At 46.7% G+C, this 17,611-nt stretch overlaps 1 protein-coding gene across 1 annotated transcript in view; it reads left to right on the plus strand.

Annotated features, from left to right (window-relative positions):
- Window positions 1-17,611, plus strand: part of ranbp3b (RAN binding protein 3b) — a 134,378-nt gene that overhangs the window by 38,982 nt on the left and 77,785 nt on the right. Inside the window, exons 3-4 of the mRNA XM_086004755.1 lie at window positions 4,826-4,862; window positions 5,279-5,368. Of these exons, the coding sequence (XP_085860881.1) occupies window positions 4,826-4,862; window positions 5,279-5,368 (127 nt within the window). The remainder of the gene's footprint in view (window positions 1-4,825; window positions 4,863-5,278; window positions 5,369-17,611) is intronic.

Genomic DNA, 17,611 nt, shown 5'->3' on the forward strand with positions numbered 1-17,611 from the left:
CGTAGGTTTACAAGAACGATACCTGGACTCCAAGGGCTAAATTACGAGGAGAGATTACACAAATTAGGGTTGTATTCCCTAGAATTTAGACGGTTAAGGGGTAATCTGTTCGAAATGAGGTAGAAGATCAGCCATGAATTTATTGAATGGCCAGATGGCTCAAAGGGCCAAATGGCCTACCCCTACTCCTATTTCTTATGTTCTTAAGCCTTCAAGATATTAAGGGGAACAGATAGGGTAGGTAGAGAGAAACTATTTCCGCTGGCTGGGGATTCTAGGACTAGGGGGATTAGTCTAAAAATTAGAGCCAGACCTTTCAGGAGTGAAATTAGGAAACACTCCTACACACAAAGGGTGGGAGAAGTTTGGAACTCTCTTCTGCAAATGGCAATTGATGCCAGATCAATTGTTAATTTTAAATCTGAGATTAATAGATTTTTGTTAACCAAAGGTATTAAGGGATATGGGGCAAAGGCGGGTATATGGAGTTAGGTCGCAGATCAGCCGCGATTTCATTGAATGGCGGAAAAGGCTGGAGGGGCTAAATGGCCCACTCCTGTTCCTATGTGATGTGGTCCATTACGTTACAAAAAGGTGGAGCTTCCTTCGGCAAACCCATTCATTTGCCGTTGCCAGCTCCAGTTTTTTGTTTTCTTTTTTCATTGGCCATTGCTTCTTACTGTTAAGTTAATGCCATGTACATTTCTTCTTGTCCTTGGTCGTCATTAAGTTATTACCATCATCCTCTTTACCTCATTTTATGGTAAATGCCTTGCACAGCCTTAGTCATCATTGTGTGTTGGTTAGTGCTCAGTACTGTTTTCTGCATCCGTTGACAGAATTCTTATCTTTTCATCTTCTCTGTACTTCAGCTGATACTGAGTATTTCACCAATTGATCTGCCTATACAGAGTTATTCATCTTGTCTTTGTGTGTTTTTATTTGACCTACCATTGGTTTGTTCATGAAATGCTTGTTTTTCGTATCAGGCTTCCTTTAAATTACATTGTCACGTCTGTTTGTGCCTAGTCTGAGTTCGCTCTTCTGGTGCTGCATAGATGACAGTCAAGCAGGCACTCGGTATACTAGACAGACTGAGTTCCACATCCAAATACCAGCTGCAACAGCACAGGTCATACCTTTCTTAGACAGCTCTGGCATTGTCTCATTACCAGACAATGCTTGAGGGCTCTGCAGCTCAAGTATTACAGGTGCAGATTTTAGTCTCAGCTACGTTTGGATCTTAGGATTCATGGCAGTGTTTGTAATCTTTTTTCATGAAGCATCCTTCACAGCCCATAGGAATAAAGCCAAGCTCGATTGTTTCTAGGGAAAGCACAGGCCGAGATGCATAAGAACATAAGCATGAGGAGCAGGAGTAGGCCATTTGGCCCCTCGAGTCTGCTCCGCCATTCAATAAGATCATGGCTGATCTACCTCAACTCCACTTTCCTGCCCAATCCCCATATCCCTTGATTCCCCTACAGTCCAAAAATCTATCAATCTCAGCCTTGAATATACTCAACAAATGCATTGTCATGATGTTACAGGTAGGCACTGCTACATATGGTCCCTTACTCCTTGGGTGAGGAGGAGGGGGAAGAAAATGGTGACACACTGCTAGAGGGCAGATTCCTAGAGCAAAGTTTAAAATTTACCGAGATATTTAATGCGTGGGGCACTCATAACCTCTGTGCTTGGTACTGGAGTCCTTCCTCTATATTTCTGAGACTGCAACAAGCATCATTCATGGGGTTTCTCATACCTGCCTCTGGGTTATAATCAAGAGTGGGCTGGCATATGTAAGTTATTGGGTGAAAAGATAATTAGGGCTGTACTTCAAGATAAATGGTCACAGTAGAGCAAGTGTCCTCTTGCACAGGTTCAAACTGGTGAAAGACAAGCTTAGGATTCGTCAGAAATTTCTTCATGCAGAGAGTGCTCACTGTTAGATTAGGCTATTGCATGCAAAAAGTTGGGAATTATTTAAGAAACAATGCATGCTGTGCAGAGACTATAGCTGCTTCTCAATGGGTGAGCTTAAGGTAGGCTGATTGGCTGCCTTTATCCGAATTAATCTTACGAGCTGTTCCCAAAATAGATAAAGCTTATGGCTGGATTTTGTATAATAACCCAGTTGCAGACTTGGTGGTTGTCTTCCACGTTCTCGCCTGACACTATAAATCTAATGCGCAGGAGGTTCAATCTGAACCCCTCACCCTCCCTCGACAGTGACTCCAAATATATAGAATCTTACAACATAGAAGGAGGCCATTTGGCCTGTCGTGCCTGTGCTGGCTCTTTGAAAGACCTGTGCAATTTAGTCCCGCACCCCAGCCTTTTCCCCATAACCCGACAAATTAGCCCTCTTGTAGTATGTGTCCAGTTGCCTTTTGAAAGTTCCTATGGAATCTGCTTCCTTCATCACCCTTTCAGGTAGTGCATTCCAGGCTCTCCACATAACTGAAGTCCCTCATCCCTGATAATCATCCTAGTAAACCTCCGCTGTACCCTCTCCAAGGCTTTGACATCCTTTCTAAAGTTTGTGCCCAGAATTGTACACAATACTCCAGCTGAGGCCTAACCTGTAAAGGTTTAGCATGATTTCCTTGTTTTTGTATTCAGTGCCCATATTTACAAAGCCAAGTAACCCATACGCTTTCTTAATTGCCTTATCAACTTGCCCTGCCACCTTCAAAGATTTGTGAATATCCACCCCCCAGGTCATTCTGCTCTTGCACTTGCCCGCATTCAAATGTGTCTGCCCATTTCAGCAGTCTGTCTATGTCTTCCTGAAGTCTGCTACTATCCTCCTCACTATTTACGACGTTGCTAAGCTTTGTGTCATCCGTAAACTTTAAAACCCAAGACCAGGTCATTTATATATACAAGAAAAGCAATGGTCCTAATACTGATCCCTGGGTGACCCCACTGCATGTTTCTCTCCGGCAGAAAAACATCCGTTCACCACTACTCTCTGCAAACTACATACCCAAATTACCAGCGTCCCCTTAATCCCATGTGCTTGTATTTTACGAATATGCATACACTTAAATGATGCAGCCAGCGGGGTGGGGTTTCTGCACCAGAAAGCTACAGGCAGTTGTTAAAATGGGTCACTTGTCCCCTTTTTACTCATCACTATGCCTTAAGGGCTAAGTGCAAACTGATACACCAGCAACAGTGCATGCATTGGATGTGATCCATGGCCTTTGGCATTCTGATTTACAAAGTGACGTGGCTATGTCTAGCATTGCTTCCCCTAACCTTTTGTACTAGAAAGGTGTAATTGGTGCAGAGTAAGGAATTGCTGGAAACTTGTAAGAAACCAGCAAAGCCTGAAAACATTGTTCGGAATGGCTGTGGGAAAAACAGGTTGTTCTTGCACGACTGATGGGCTGCAAGAACCCATTCCAGTAACTACACCTTTCCTGGTGCTTCCTAGTGTTTTCCTGTACTGGAGAACAACTTATCCATCCAAAGCTGTGTCCATGCCAAGAGCTCCCTGCTGCTGGTTTTATGGCTCCAGACCTTCCCTAGCCTTGCAACAATCCTTTCACAGGGCACCCCTCCACTCACCTGGTGCTCAGGCGGACAACTTTGTGATGAAATAGAGAAGAGTCATTACAGTTGTTGGGTTTATAGATTGAGCCTGAGAAGTCTGTCATCATTCCTATATGAGAACACCTCCAAAGTTTCATTAGCCCGATTGGTTAATTTCCAGGACCCTAGAACAATACTGCCATTATTTACTGAGATCAACAAATTATTGGGTTCTGTTGAAAGAGTTCACTCCAAGCAGGAGATGAGCAAGTTGGACTCTAGATATTTCATAATTCCCAGAAACTGAGGTCAACTCTGCCTAATACAGGAAACTTTGGTTTATCCGGAGGTTATATGTCCGGAATACTCGATCTGACGGCAAAAATCAGGAGCCGTTTTCTATATGTTTTTTTAGTTCTCGTTGCTTTTTTTTCCCCAGTCAAGCACTGCAAGGTCTGTAGCTATAGCAACAGCTTCAGCTACAGACGCTTGCAGCTGCAGCCGACTGTTTTGAAGCTGTTGCTAAGCAACAGGGTTTGTTGATTCACACGGAGCTTCTCAGTTCCTATGTTTAAACATTAACTCTGGTATGTCCGGCACTTTTGATGTTACGGCACCAGCTCGGTCCCGTCGGTGCTGGATATCAGAAAGTTTCCTGTACTGGATCTTGATGCTTTGAATAAGTTTCTCAGGACGGAACGTGCGTCGGACAATTATGGCTAGTGTAAAAAAACATTTCTAGATCTTCAAGGTTATGAAGAGTTATGGTAAAGTAAATAGTAACTTTAGACATTTACAACACTGGAGGTCATTCAGCCCATCGTGTATGTGCTGGCACTTTGCTAGAGCAACCTGCTAAGCATTTATCAGGACAGAAATGTCACCACAGTTGTGTTTTACTAAAATCCTAGTGACCCCACTGCATGCTCAAAAGGGTTGAGTGAAAGTGAAAGAGCTGAACTTGATTCAAACTATCGAGCCCTTAAGACACTGAGTGCCTGTTCATGTTATTTGGACCATTTTGTGGTGTATAAAGTATTACATTTGTAAAAAAAATATTTGGTGGCTGCAGTAACTTCTAACTATAGCCCCAAATTAATTTCTAGACCTTTGGGCTTAATGACTAATTGGACATTAAATTATTGTTTTTTTAAATTTTCAATTATGACACTGCTGTCTCTTGTTGGCATGAAGCAGGGAGAAGTGTGTTTTTAAATATAACTGACAGTGGGTGTATACAACCAGGAGAATTTGAGAGTGATGGGCTTTTTTTGTATTTTAGAGGCCAGTGGATGCCTCCAGTCCTGAAGATGCAGAAGGTGAGTGTGTTCAATTGATTGATTCTAATCTATTATGTTCATGTTTAAACATACTATGGACTACCCTTGCTCATAGGTAGCCTGAAGCACAATTGATATTTAGTTGCTAAAATGGTGCTATGTTAAACCTAGCCTGTCTTTTTGAAACCATTGTTAAAGTACTCTCTGTGGGAAGTTGTCTAAAAAGGCAAATCAAGGCAATTGCAGTTGATTATAAACCCCTGAGGTCCATTAGAGGGTATTTGTAGCTTGCACGTAAATTGTTGGCTGCAGGTCGGAATAATTGCAGCTTTTAAAAAATAAATTTTTTTAAAAAAAAATTGCATTTGTGATTAAGTGTTTAATATTTAATGGCCACATGATAAACTTTATAAAATATAATTATTCTGCTCAGTGTAATTTATTTATTTCTTCAGATTCTGATAGAGATGATGGTAACTACCCTCCACCTGTTAAAAGAGAGAGATCGTCGTCTTTCACACAGGTGTTTCCACCTTCACAGCCGGGTATGTGCCTTTTCCACACGAGTGAACAAATGCTGAAACTGTAGGAATGTCTAGTTCCTATCAAGAGACTGAGGTCGACTCAGGCGATCAAACAAACGATGTTTAATGTGAAACTAATTGAGTTTAACAAACAGATGCAAGAAAACTACAAATACAGGTCTAGTCAGTTCGGAAGCTCCACGAGGACTGCTTGGACGGTCCCGTGGCTGGCGTCATGACGTCATCACGTTTTTCCCGCCGATGGGGGATCACATGATGAACGGCGTGACGTCATCACGTTTGCCCGCGTTCTTAAAGGGACCGCGCTCTGTACATGCAAACAGTATATACAAAGATACAGACTCAGGCTGTAGTTAACATATTGTTAAAGGGAATTATACACATTTGATCGGAATCCCTTAGTGGCTCCGCCACATGCACCCCCCTAGAATTGTCTTTAACAGAAAAAGTGAAATGGCGAGGAGGCTTGACAAGCCTGTCAGAGCGACTTCTGTACAGTTGGAGTGGAAGCTGCTGGATGGCTGGCGGGCGGTTGCGCTTGATCTGGCACGGCGACTGGGCGGTCGGCCACGTTTTGGCGGCTGTGTGGTCTCGACCGGGCGGTCAAGGTCCAAGTGTGCCGGCTTCAACCGGTCAACCGAAATGTGGTCCGGTTTACCTCCGATATCCGAGAAAGTTTTGTCTCCCGGCTCCAGCACGCGGAAAGGACCAGTGTAAGGGGCCTTGAGCGGATCCTGATGAGCGTCGTGGCGGATGAACACATATTCGGCGTTCTTCAACTCTGCTGGGACGTGGGAGCTCTGAAAGCCGTGATGCGATGTTGGTACCGGTGCAAAACACCTGGCTGCCTCCTGGTGGCTGATGAGTTGATTGGATGCGGACCATGGCTCTGTTGGAGTCGGAAGGAAATCCCCTGGTACGTGTAGCGGCTGGCCATAGACGAGCTCTGCCGAGGACGAGCGAAGACCTTCCTTGGGTGCCGTGCGAAGACCCAACAGGACCCATGGTAGCCTGTCCACCCACCCAGCGCCTTGGAGGCTGGCCCTCAGTGCGGCTTTGAGCGACCTGTGAAACCGTTTGCACAGGCCGTTCGCCTGTGGATGGTAGGCTGTGGTGCGATGTAGCTTAATGCCGAGCCCCTGAGCCACTGCGTTCCAGAGCTCAGAGGAAAATTGCGGTCCACGATCAGAAGAGATGTCCGCCGGTACCCCGAAACGGGCGACCGAAGAGGAGATGAATGCCCTGGCTACGTCTGCCGAAGTGGTGGATGACAAGGGAACTGCCTCTGGCCCTCTAGTGGCGCGGTCTACCATCATAAGGATATGTGTAAACCCATGAGAAGATGGAAGTGGCCCCACCAGGTCCACATTCACGTGATCGAACCGTCACTCCGGAACAGCGAAGGTGGCCAATGGAGCTTTGACGTGACGCTGCATCTTGGCCTTTTGGCAGACCACACAGGTGTTGGCCCAGTCGCGGACATCCATATGCATGCCCCGCCAAACGAACTTGGACGACATCAGCCTTTGCGAGGCCTTCATGCCAGGGTGTAACAACCCGTGTATGGCGTCATACACTTTTCGGCGCCAGGCAACCGGCACGATAGGGTGAGGATCTCCTATGGAGACGTCACAAAGTAGCGTGGTGCCTGCGGCGTGGAATTTGACGTCGGCCGCTTGGAAGCTAGAGGGGCTGGTTCGGTAAGCTTGCACCTCTGGATCCGAGGCTTGATCCGCAGCCATGAGGGCATAGTCGATGCCGGGCTGGACTGCCTGAATGGTCGCGCGGGAGAGGCAATCCGCCACCAGGTTGTCTTTACCAGCCACGTGCTGAATATCAGTAGTGAATTCAGAGATAAACGTTAACTGACGCTGTTGTCGGGCTGACCACGGTTCGGCAGTCTTGGCCATAGCGAACTTTAATGGCTTATGGTCTACAAAAGCAGTGAAAGGACGTCCTTCCAGCAAGAACCGGAAATAGCGGATGGCCAGAAAAAGAGCCAGCAACTCCCGGTCGAAGGTACTGTACATCCGCTCGTTTTGCCGTAGTTGACGGCTGAAGAACGCCAGCGGTTGCCACGTTCCATTTACCCACTGTTCCTGCACTGCGCCGATGGCGTAGTCTGACGCGTCGGTGGTGGTGCGCCAGCATGGTCGCGTTGGCGAGGGCGCTTTTTGTGTCAACGAATGTCCGGTCCATGTCGACCGTCCAGCTTACTGGGTCCTTGCCAGACTTGCCCTTGAGGGCCTCGTACAGGGGCTGCATGAGCAGAGCTGCCTTAGGCACGAAGCGGTGGTACCATCCCGAGGAACTCCTGCAGGGCCTTGATGGTCTGCGGGCACGGAAAGGATGTCACCGCCTCTACCTTTGCTTGCAAAGGCACCGCTCCCTCTGATGTAATGTGATGTCCCAGGAAATCAATGTGGGGCAGACCAAACTGACACTTGGCCGGGTTGAGAATCAGGCCGTGTTGGCTGAGGCGACGAAAGAGGGTGCGTAGGTGCGCGATGTGTTCCTCCTTATTTCGACTGGCCATGAGGATGTCGTCTAAATAGACGAAAAGGAACTTGAGGTCCCGCAGCACGGAGTCCATGAGGCGCTGGAAGGCCTGGGCAGCATTCTTCAACCCAAAAGGCCGAATAGGGTGATGACTGCGGTCTTCTGCACGTCCTGTGGGTGTACCGGGACCTGGTGGTAGCCTCAGACCAGATCCACCTTGGAAAACACGGTGTTCCCAGCCAAATGGGCAGAGAAATCCTGAATGCAGGGGATCGGGTATCGATCAGGAGTGGTAGCGTCGTTAAGTCGCCGCATGGCCGCCATCCGCCGCCAGGTTTCGGTACTATGTGGAGAGGCGAAGACCAGGGACTATTGGACCGGCGAATAATCCCCAGGCGTTCCATCGTAGCGAACTCCGCCTTCGCGACCGCCAGCTTGCCGGGTTCGAGGCGCTGGGCCCGCGCGTGGACCGGGGGGCCGGTGGTAGTGATGTGGTGTTCTACACCATGCTTCGTGGCCGTAGAGGAGAACGTAGGTCTGGTCAGGTCCGGAAATTCACCGAGCAGGCGAGCGAACTCGTCCGGGGTTTGGAAAGCGCAGGAGACGGTGCGCGACATGGTGGTACCACGGTGGCAAGGAATGGAGTGAAACGTGGCCGCGTTGATCAGCCGCTGGTTCCGCACATCGACCAGGAGGCCGTTGGCGCACAGGAAATCAGCACCGAGGATGGCTTGTGAAACGCTGGCCGTAACAAATTCCCAAACAAATCGCCGGCCGCCGAAGCGCACCTGGACCCGCCGTTTGCCGAAGGCCTGGATAGCTCCGCCATTAGCCGCTTCGAGTGAGAGGCCGTGCCTCCCAGCTTGAACATCAATAGCGGACGCGGGTATGATGATGCACTGTGCGCCGGTGTCGCATAGGAATCACCGACCAGAGATGGAATCGATGATGAACAACAGCTTGCCAGAATTTCCGATTGCCATCGCAGCCGTGGGGCACCCGTCAGACCCGTTCTTCTTTTGCCGGGGTTGCAGTTGATTTTTTTGGGGGAAAGAAGCTGCAGGGAGGGCGGCAACATCTGGCTTTCGCATCAAACCGCGCATGGTAGGAGCACAGCCCCGAAGGCTGAGGAGCTGGGGTGGCGTCTGTGGGGGATGGGCGCCTCGTGGCAGCGCAGTACTGCTGCGTCACCGCGAAAATCTTGTCCGCTTCGGCAGCAAGCGCTGCGCAGTCTGAGACTTTGGACCTGGCTAGGGCAGCTCGTACTTGCTCCGGTAACTGACTGAGGAAGAGCTCCCTAAAGAGGAAGCATTCCGGTTCGGAGCCAAGGAGCGTGAGCATTTGGCTCATGAGCTCAGACGGCTTGGAGTCCCCGAGGCCGGGCATAGCGAGCAGTCGGCGGGCGCGCTCCGACTTCGTGAGCCCGAAGACCTGTAACAACCGCGCCTTGATTGTTTCATACTTGCGGTCATCCGGGGGGTTTTCAAGCAGGCTGACGATCCGCGACGCGGTGGAGCTGTCGAGTGCGGAGACCACGTAAAAATATCGGGTCTGGTCCGCAACGATGTTCCGTAATGCAAACTGGGCTTCGACCTGGATGAACCAGGCGGTTGCTTGTTGCTCCCAGAATTGCGGTAGCTTCAATGCAACGGCGTTCGTTTCCATGCTTCGTTCCTTCTGCGAAAACTGTTCGCAAAAGTCGGGGTCACCAATGTAGGAATGTCTAGTTCCTATCGAGACTGAGGTCGACTCAGGCGATCAAACAAACGATGTTTAATGTGAAACTAATTGAGTTTAACAAACAGATGCAAGAAAACTACGAATACAGGTCTAGTCAGTTCAGAAGCTCCACGAGGACTGCTTGGACGGTCCCATGGCTGACGTCATCGCGTTTTTCCCGCCGATGGGGGATCACGTGATGAACGGCGTGACATCATCGCGTTTGCCCGCGCTCTTAAAGGGACCGTGCTCTGTACATGCAAACAGTATATACAAAGATACAGACTCAGGCTGTAGTTAACATATTGTTAAAGGGAATTATATACATTTGATCGGCGTCCCTTAGTGGCTCCGCCACAAAACATTGTTTTCTTTTTGTCTCTGGTTATTAGCTCAATAATTGGGATTGTGCATTGGCCAAACAAATGCATTTTTAATTAGCTGGGCTACAGGCAACCTGGAATCATTTGCAGGTCTTTGAATCTGTGTGCACCATACACAGCTCGAGGAACAGCACCTCATCTTTCATTTAGGCACTCTACAGCCCTCTGGACTCAACATAGAGTTCAACAATTTCAGATCATAACTTCGGCCCCTATCTAGTTACCCTTTCGTTTTTTTTAATCCACACTTTTGTTTGGCCTTTATTCTTCCCTCCCACAGGGCAGCTGTCCTTCATTCTGCCAGGGCCATTCACACTTCATCTAGAGCCATCCTTTGTTCCTTGAATATCTCTTAATGTCTCTCAACGTCTCTTAATCTCTCCTGCTTTCTGTCCTATCTCTGACCTTCCCTTTTGTACGTTTCATCCCCTCCCCCTTTTCCCAGCCCCCACTTGCTTTAAAATCTATCCCTTTTCCTGCTTTTTTTCCAGTTCTGACGAAAGGTCTTCGACCTGAAACGTTAACTCCGTTTCTCTCTCCACGGATGCTGCCCTGGCCTGCTGAGTTTTTCCAGCGTTTTCTGTTGTTATTTGGATTTCCAGCATCCGCAGTATTTTGCTATCATACACAGTTTATCCTTTGGACGTTCGCTTTAGTGCAGCTACATATTTGATGTTTTTTTGGTAGCATTACAAAACCATTCCTTGTTTTAGTGGGAGGGAGTGGAAGGTAGGTGAGCATTTGCAACTGACCATGAGAAAGATGGCGATGGGCCAGCAAAAAAGACAATGTTGAGTATGAGAGAGATGTATTTACGGGCTTGTGCCAATGACTTAGAAAGTTTAAAGTATGAGCTGTTCTAGAATTACACTCACCCAAGATAGTTACTGGTAAATAATTTGGTTTAAAGATGCATGTTACAAAATTTACTGAAACATTTCATGAAAATAAACATAAGGCACATTAGTATAGTATATCTGCAATACTGTGACATCTTGAGTATAAAGTGGAATTATAAAATCAGTATTTTTCAATCTGGAATTCTAGTTGCATGTTGGAAGTTCCCATTTTGTGAATAATGACTGACTGACTGAGTTAATTACTTATGACGTCACTAAATTAGGAGAAACTAAAGTACTGCTTTCTTCTGTCCCCCTCCCCGAAATGTGTATGCATGCATATGTATACATTTTGATTTGGAAATCCTGTTTCCCACTCTGCATATTTAATACAGGAAACTTTGTGCTATCCGGCACCCACGGGACCGAGCTGCTGCCGTTGCCTCAAAACTTCCGGATAGACCAGCGTCAATGTTATCAGATAGGAGCTTTTCATCTCCGTATCTGACAACAAAGACTGTTGCTTAGCAACAGCTTGTCAACACTCGGCCCGTGGCTTGGAAGCGTCTCTGAAGCTGTTGCTAAGATACAGAGACACCTTCCAGAGCCTGCCGTATCTGACCACAAACACTGTTGCTCAGCAACAGCTTGTAAACACTCGGCCCAGTAGCTTGGAAGCGTCTCTGAAGCTGTTGCTAAGCTACAAAGACGCTTTCCAGAGCCTGCCTGTGAAAAGAATGCTAGGAGAAGAAAGAAAACCTAACCAAAACGGCTGCTGATTTCTGTCGTTAGATCGAAGCTGCCGGACATTCAACCTCTGGATAGCACAAAGTTTCCTGTAGTAGACCAGCTCATTTGTGACTGAACAAACATCCTTTTAGCCATTGCATACATTAGAATAGGGTGCTTGTCAAATGAGGGAAAATTGAACTTCCCTCCAAAAGCTTGCTGTGTGATAGCTCACAATCTCCCCTATTTCTTTGCTGCATAAATATAGTCCAGTTTACTAAAATAAAAACTGAAAATGCTGGAAATACTCAGCAGGTCAGGCAGCATCTGTGTAGTAGAAACATAGAAGATAGGAGCAGGAGTAGGCAATTCGGCCCCTCGAGCCTGTTCTGCCATTTAATGAGATCATGGCTGATCAGCCAAATTCAGTACCCTGTCCCCGCTTTCTCCCCATATCCCTTGATCCCTTTAGCCTTAAGAAATATATCTAACTCCTTCTTGAATATATTTAATAAGTTGGCCTCAACTGTCTTCTGTGGTAGAGAATTCCACAGGTTCACCACTCTCTGGGTGAAGAAATTCCTCCTCATCTCAGTCCTAAATGGCATCCTTAGACTGTGACCCCTGGTTCTAGACTCCCTCGCCATCGGGAACATCCTTCCTGCATCTAGTCTGTCTAGTCCTGTTAAAATTTTATAAGTTTCAATGAGATCCCCTCTCATTCTTCTAAACTCTAGCGAATATAAGCCTAATCGACTCAATCTCTCTTCATACGTCATTCCTGCCATCCCAGGCATCAGTCTGGTGAATCTTTGCTGCACTCCCTCCATGGCAAGAACATCCTTCCTCAGATAAGGAGACCAAAACTGCACACAATACTCAAGGTGTGATCTCACCAAGGCCCTGTACAACTGCAGCAAGACATCCTTGCTCCTGTACTCGAATCCTCTCGCTATGAAGGCCAACATACCATTTGCCTTCTTAAACGCCTGCTGCACCTTTAGCGACTGGTGCACAAGGACACCCAGGTCTCGTTGCACTTCCCCTTTTCCCAATCTATTGCCGTTCAGATAATAATCTGTCTTCCTGTTTTTGCCACCAAAGTGGATAACCTCGCATTTATCCACATTATACGGCATCTGCCATGCATCTGCCCAATCACCCAACCTGTCCAAATCACACTGGAGTTTCTCGGCATCCTCCTCACAGCACACACGCCCACCCAGCTTTGTGTCGTCTGCAAACTTGGAGATATTACATCTAGTTCCCTCATCCAGATCATTAATATATATTGTAAATAGCTGGGGTCCTAGCACCGATCCCTGCGGTACCCCACTAGTCACTGCCTGCCACTCGGAAAAAGACCTGTTTATTCCAACTCTTGCTTCCTGTCTGCCAACCAGTTCTCTATCCAAGACAGTACCTTACCCCCAATCCCGTGTGCTTTAACTTTGCATGCTAATCTCTTATGCGGGACCTTATCGAAAGCCTTCTGAAAGTCCAAATACACCACATCCACTGGTTCTCCCTTATCTATTTTACCAGTTACATCCTCAAAAAATTCCAGTAGATTAGTCAAGCATGATTTACCTTTTGTAAATCCATGTTGACTTTGTCCAATCCTGTCACTGTTTTCCAAGTGCTCTGCTATTACATCTTTTATGATGGACTCTAGCATTTTCCCCACTACCGATGTCAGGCTTACTGGTCTATAATTCCCCGTTTTCTCTCTGCCACCTTTTTTAAATAGTGGGGTTACATTAGCTACCCTCCAATCCATGGGAACTATTCCAGAGTCTATAGAATTTTGGAGGATGACCAGCAATGCATCTACTATTTCTATGGCTACTTCCTTAAGTACCCTAGGATGTAGATTATCAGGCCCTGGGGATTTATCGGCCTTCAATCCCATCAATTTCCCTAACACCATTTCCCTACAAATACTGATTTCATTCAATTCCAGTTTACTATTTGCTTTCTTCTCAACAGAGTAATCAGATGCTTTTCTGAAAAGAAAATTAGTTTTATCACTTCCTGAACCAGTTCTCTGATCTGTTATTACAAATAATTATTGTTTCTTTGGTATGGTTCTCAAGATAAAATTGGTGTCCGTGCCTTGGTACTGAATCTACAGTATAAGAGCAGTGTCTCTTTCTGCTGTAGCATGCCTGCAGCTGGCTTCATCTTCTGTACATCCTGTTGTGGGGTCTTTCCAACTATCAGTGCTACCTTCCCATCAGGCATACTTTATATACAAAGCTTGTGTTAACTTCTCCAGGAAAACAATCTTCAACATGAAAGCTATTATCCTCGAATGGAGAATCTTCACTTGATGCACAACTTCCAAATGTCGTCTGTCAGTAGTAATGTTCTCCAGGGAGGGGGTTATTTTTAGGTTGTGTTTCCCTCAAAGCTACTAATTCTTCAGAAGATTTGGGCAGAGCAACCATCACTAACTTTACATTGGAAGAGTAAAACTCAGACTTTCTGGAGCTGTGTGTCAGGTTACCTTGCAGGCCAGATTTTTTAGTGTGGATTGGTAGACAAACTAGATGGTTTCCTTTGTTTGAGGGTGTAGTTCTTGGACTAGGTTACTATATATGAGCCTGTTGCCTTCAGTGATTGAATACGTCTTTGTGACCAAAGATAAGTTGTGCAAAATGGTAATGTCAGGATAGTCAGGTTGAAATCTTAAACTGTGATAGCCCCGCAATTTTACTGCTTTCGATTGTTGTCTGAAATGTGGTGGCCATTTCTTTGAGCAACAAAACTGTTGGGAAGCATACATTGGTGTGTGATTGACACTTGGAAAACATGGCTTTGTTCATGTGAGTCTTGTACTAGACAAATTTCTGTTTGTACCGTCTAAGCTTGCGTCCTCAAATGTCTTGATACACAAGACAGCTATACTTCTTGAAATCATAGAATCAATCAAATTACAGCTCAAAAGGAAGCCTTTCAGTCATTGCACGAGTGCCGTTGCTAGCTGTTCAACTGGAGCTGTTTATTCTAATCCTATTTCCCTTTCTCTTCAAATACTTATCAGCTTCCTATTTTAAATGATGTTCTAATCTGTCTCAAAAGAAGAACGACTTGCTTTATACAGCACCTTTCATGACCTCAGGACGTCCTAAACCTTTGCTGTGAATGAAGTACTTTTGAAGTGTAGTTACTGTTATAATGTAGGAAATGCAGCAGCCAATTTGCGCATAGCCATGAGATAGCCATAGCTGAAAACTGGGCATCCATGAGGCGCTGTGGGCCATCAGCAGCGGCAAAATTGCATTCCACCACAATCTGTAACCTCACGGCCTGGCATATCCCTCACTCTACCTTTACCATCAAGCCAGGGAACCAACCCTGCACTCAATGAGGAGTGCAGAAGAGCATGCCAGGAGCAGCACCAGGTGTACCTAAAAATGAGGTACCAACCTGGGGAAGCTGCAACACAGGACTACATGTATGCTAAGCAGCATGCTATAGACAGAGCTAAGCGATCCCACAATCAACAGATCAGATCAAAGCTCTGCGGTCCTGCCACATCCAGTCGTGAATGGTGGTGGACAATTAAACAACTAACGGGAGGAGGAGGCTCCATGAATATTCCCATCCTCAATGATGGCGGAGCCCAGCACGCAAGTGCAAAAGACAAGGCTGAAGCGTTTACAACCATCTTCAGCCAGAAGTACCGAGTGGATGATCCATATCAGCCTCCTCCTGAGGTCCCCATCATCACAGAAGCCAGTCTTCTGCCAATTCGATCCACGTGATATCAAGAAACGGCTGAGCACACTGGATACAGCAAAGGCTATGGGCCCCGACAACCTCCCAGCTGTCGTGCTGAAGACTTGTGCTCCAGAACTAGCCGTGTCTCTAGCCAAGCTGTTCCAGTACAGCTACAACACTGGCATCTATCCGACAATGTGGAAAACAGCCCAGGTATGTTCTGTCCACAAAAAGCAGGACAAATCCAATCCGGCCAATTACTGCCCCCATCAGTCTACTCTCAATCATCAGCAAAGTGATGGAAGGTGTCATCGACAGTGCTATCACTGATGTTCAGTTTGGGTTCCACCAGGACCACTTGGCTCCAGACCTCATTACAGACTTGGTCCAAACATGGACAAAAAAGCTGAATTCCAGAGGTGTGAGAGTAACTGCCCTTGACATCAAGGCAGCATTTGACCGAGTGTGGCATCAAGGAGCCCTAATAAAACTGAAGTCAATGGGAATCAGAGGGAAAAATCTCCACTAGCTGGAGTCATACCTAGCACAAAGGAAGATGGAGGTTGTTGGAGGTCAATTATCTCAGCCCCAGGACATCGCTGTAAGAGTTCCTCAGGGCAGTGTCCTAGGCCCAACCATCTTCAGCTACTTCATCAATGACCTTCCCTCCATCATAAGGTCAGAAGTGGGGATGTTCGCTGATGATTGCACAGTTTAGTTCCATTCTGAACTCCTCAGAAAATGAAGCAGTCCATGCCCACATGCAGCAAGATCTGGACGACATTCAGGCTTGGGCTGATAAGTGGCAGGTAACATTCGCGCCACAAAAATGCCAGGCAATGACTATCTCCAACAAGCGAGAGTCTAACCACCTCCCCTTGCCATTCAACAGCGTTATCATCACTGAATCCCCCACCATCAACATCCTGGGGATCACCATTGACCAGAAACTTAACTGGATCAACCACATAAATACTGTGGCATCAAGAGCGGGTCAGAGGCTGGGTATTCTGCGGCGAGTGTCTCATTTCCTGATACCCCAAAGCTTTTCCATCATCTACAAGGTGCAAGTCAGGAGTGTGATGGAAGACTTTCCACTCGCCTGGATGAGTGCAGTTCCAACAACACTCAAGAAGCTCGACACCATCCAGGACAAAGCAGCCTGCTTGATTGGCACACCATCCACCACCTTCAACATTCACTCTCCACCACCGGCGCACCGTAGCTGCAGTGTGTACCGTCTACAAGATGCGCTGCAGCAACTCGCCAAGGCTTCTTCGGCAGCACCTCCCAAACCCAAGACCTCTACCACCTAGAAGGACAAGGGCAGCAGGTACATGGGAACACAATCACCTGTAAGTTCCCCTCCCAAGTTACACACCATCGTGACTTGGAAATATATCGCTGTTCCTTCATAGTCGCTGGGTCAAAATCCTGGAACTACCACCCTAACAGCACTGTGGGAGTACGTTCACCACAAGGACTGCAGCAGTTCAAGAAGGCGGCTCACCACCACCTTCTCGAGGGCAATTAGGGATGGGCAATAAATGCTGGCCTTGCCAGCGACGCCCACATCCCGGAATTAATTAAAAAAATAATGACCACAAATAGCAATGAGATAATGACCAGATAATTTATATTTTTTAATGATGTTGGTTAAGGGATAAATGTTGGCCAGGACACCAGAGAGAACTACCCCTGCTCCTTCTTCTTGTACATCCTTCTATCCCTTCACCCCTCCATTGGTGAGAGAGCCTTCAGCTGCCTTGGCCATATTCTTAGAAACTTCCTTCCTAAACCTCTGCACCACTGTCTCCACATTTATAAAAAAAAAAAAAAAAAAATTAAAAAAAACAACTCCTCAAAACCCATCTCTTCGACTTAGCTTTCAGCCACTTCTGATTTCTTTCTTCCTTGGCTTGGTGTCTGTTTTAATTGTGTCTTTAAGAGTCCTGCGATGTGTTTGCATTAAAGGCGCCATATAAATGCAGGTCTTTGTTGCTGCTTCAATAGACAAGAACCGAGGATCCAGCTAGAGTGCAGCTGTGAATCAGTGGAGCTCGGGAGTGGTGAAAGAGGAGAATGACCTGACTCAGTCCTTCAACAGTTTTGGGAGCTTTGCATCTGCACTCTATTGCTGTGGGAGAGCCAAATAGGACACTTGAAAGAAAATTTAATTTTTGATAAGCAGACTAGTTTAAAATCCATTGTTTCTTTTCAACCAATGTGACCTGCCCTTTTTGAAATTTGGCCTCGTGACATCATAGACATGACCAGTTCAAACTAAAATGCACTATTTTGCCAATTACTCAACAGATCACCTCATCAGAGGTCCCAGGTCAGACTGT

This window comes from Somniosus microcephalus, chromosome 13, assembly GCF_052327205.1.
Source record: "Somniosus microcephalus isolate GS21.2 chromosome 13, FLI_Smic_1.0, whole genome shotgun sequence".
In the NCBI taxonomy this organism is placed as follows: domain Eukaryota; kingdom Metazoa; phylum Chordata; class Chondrichthyes; order Squaliformes; family Somniosidae; genus Somniosus; species Somniosus microcephalus.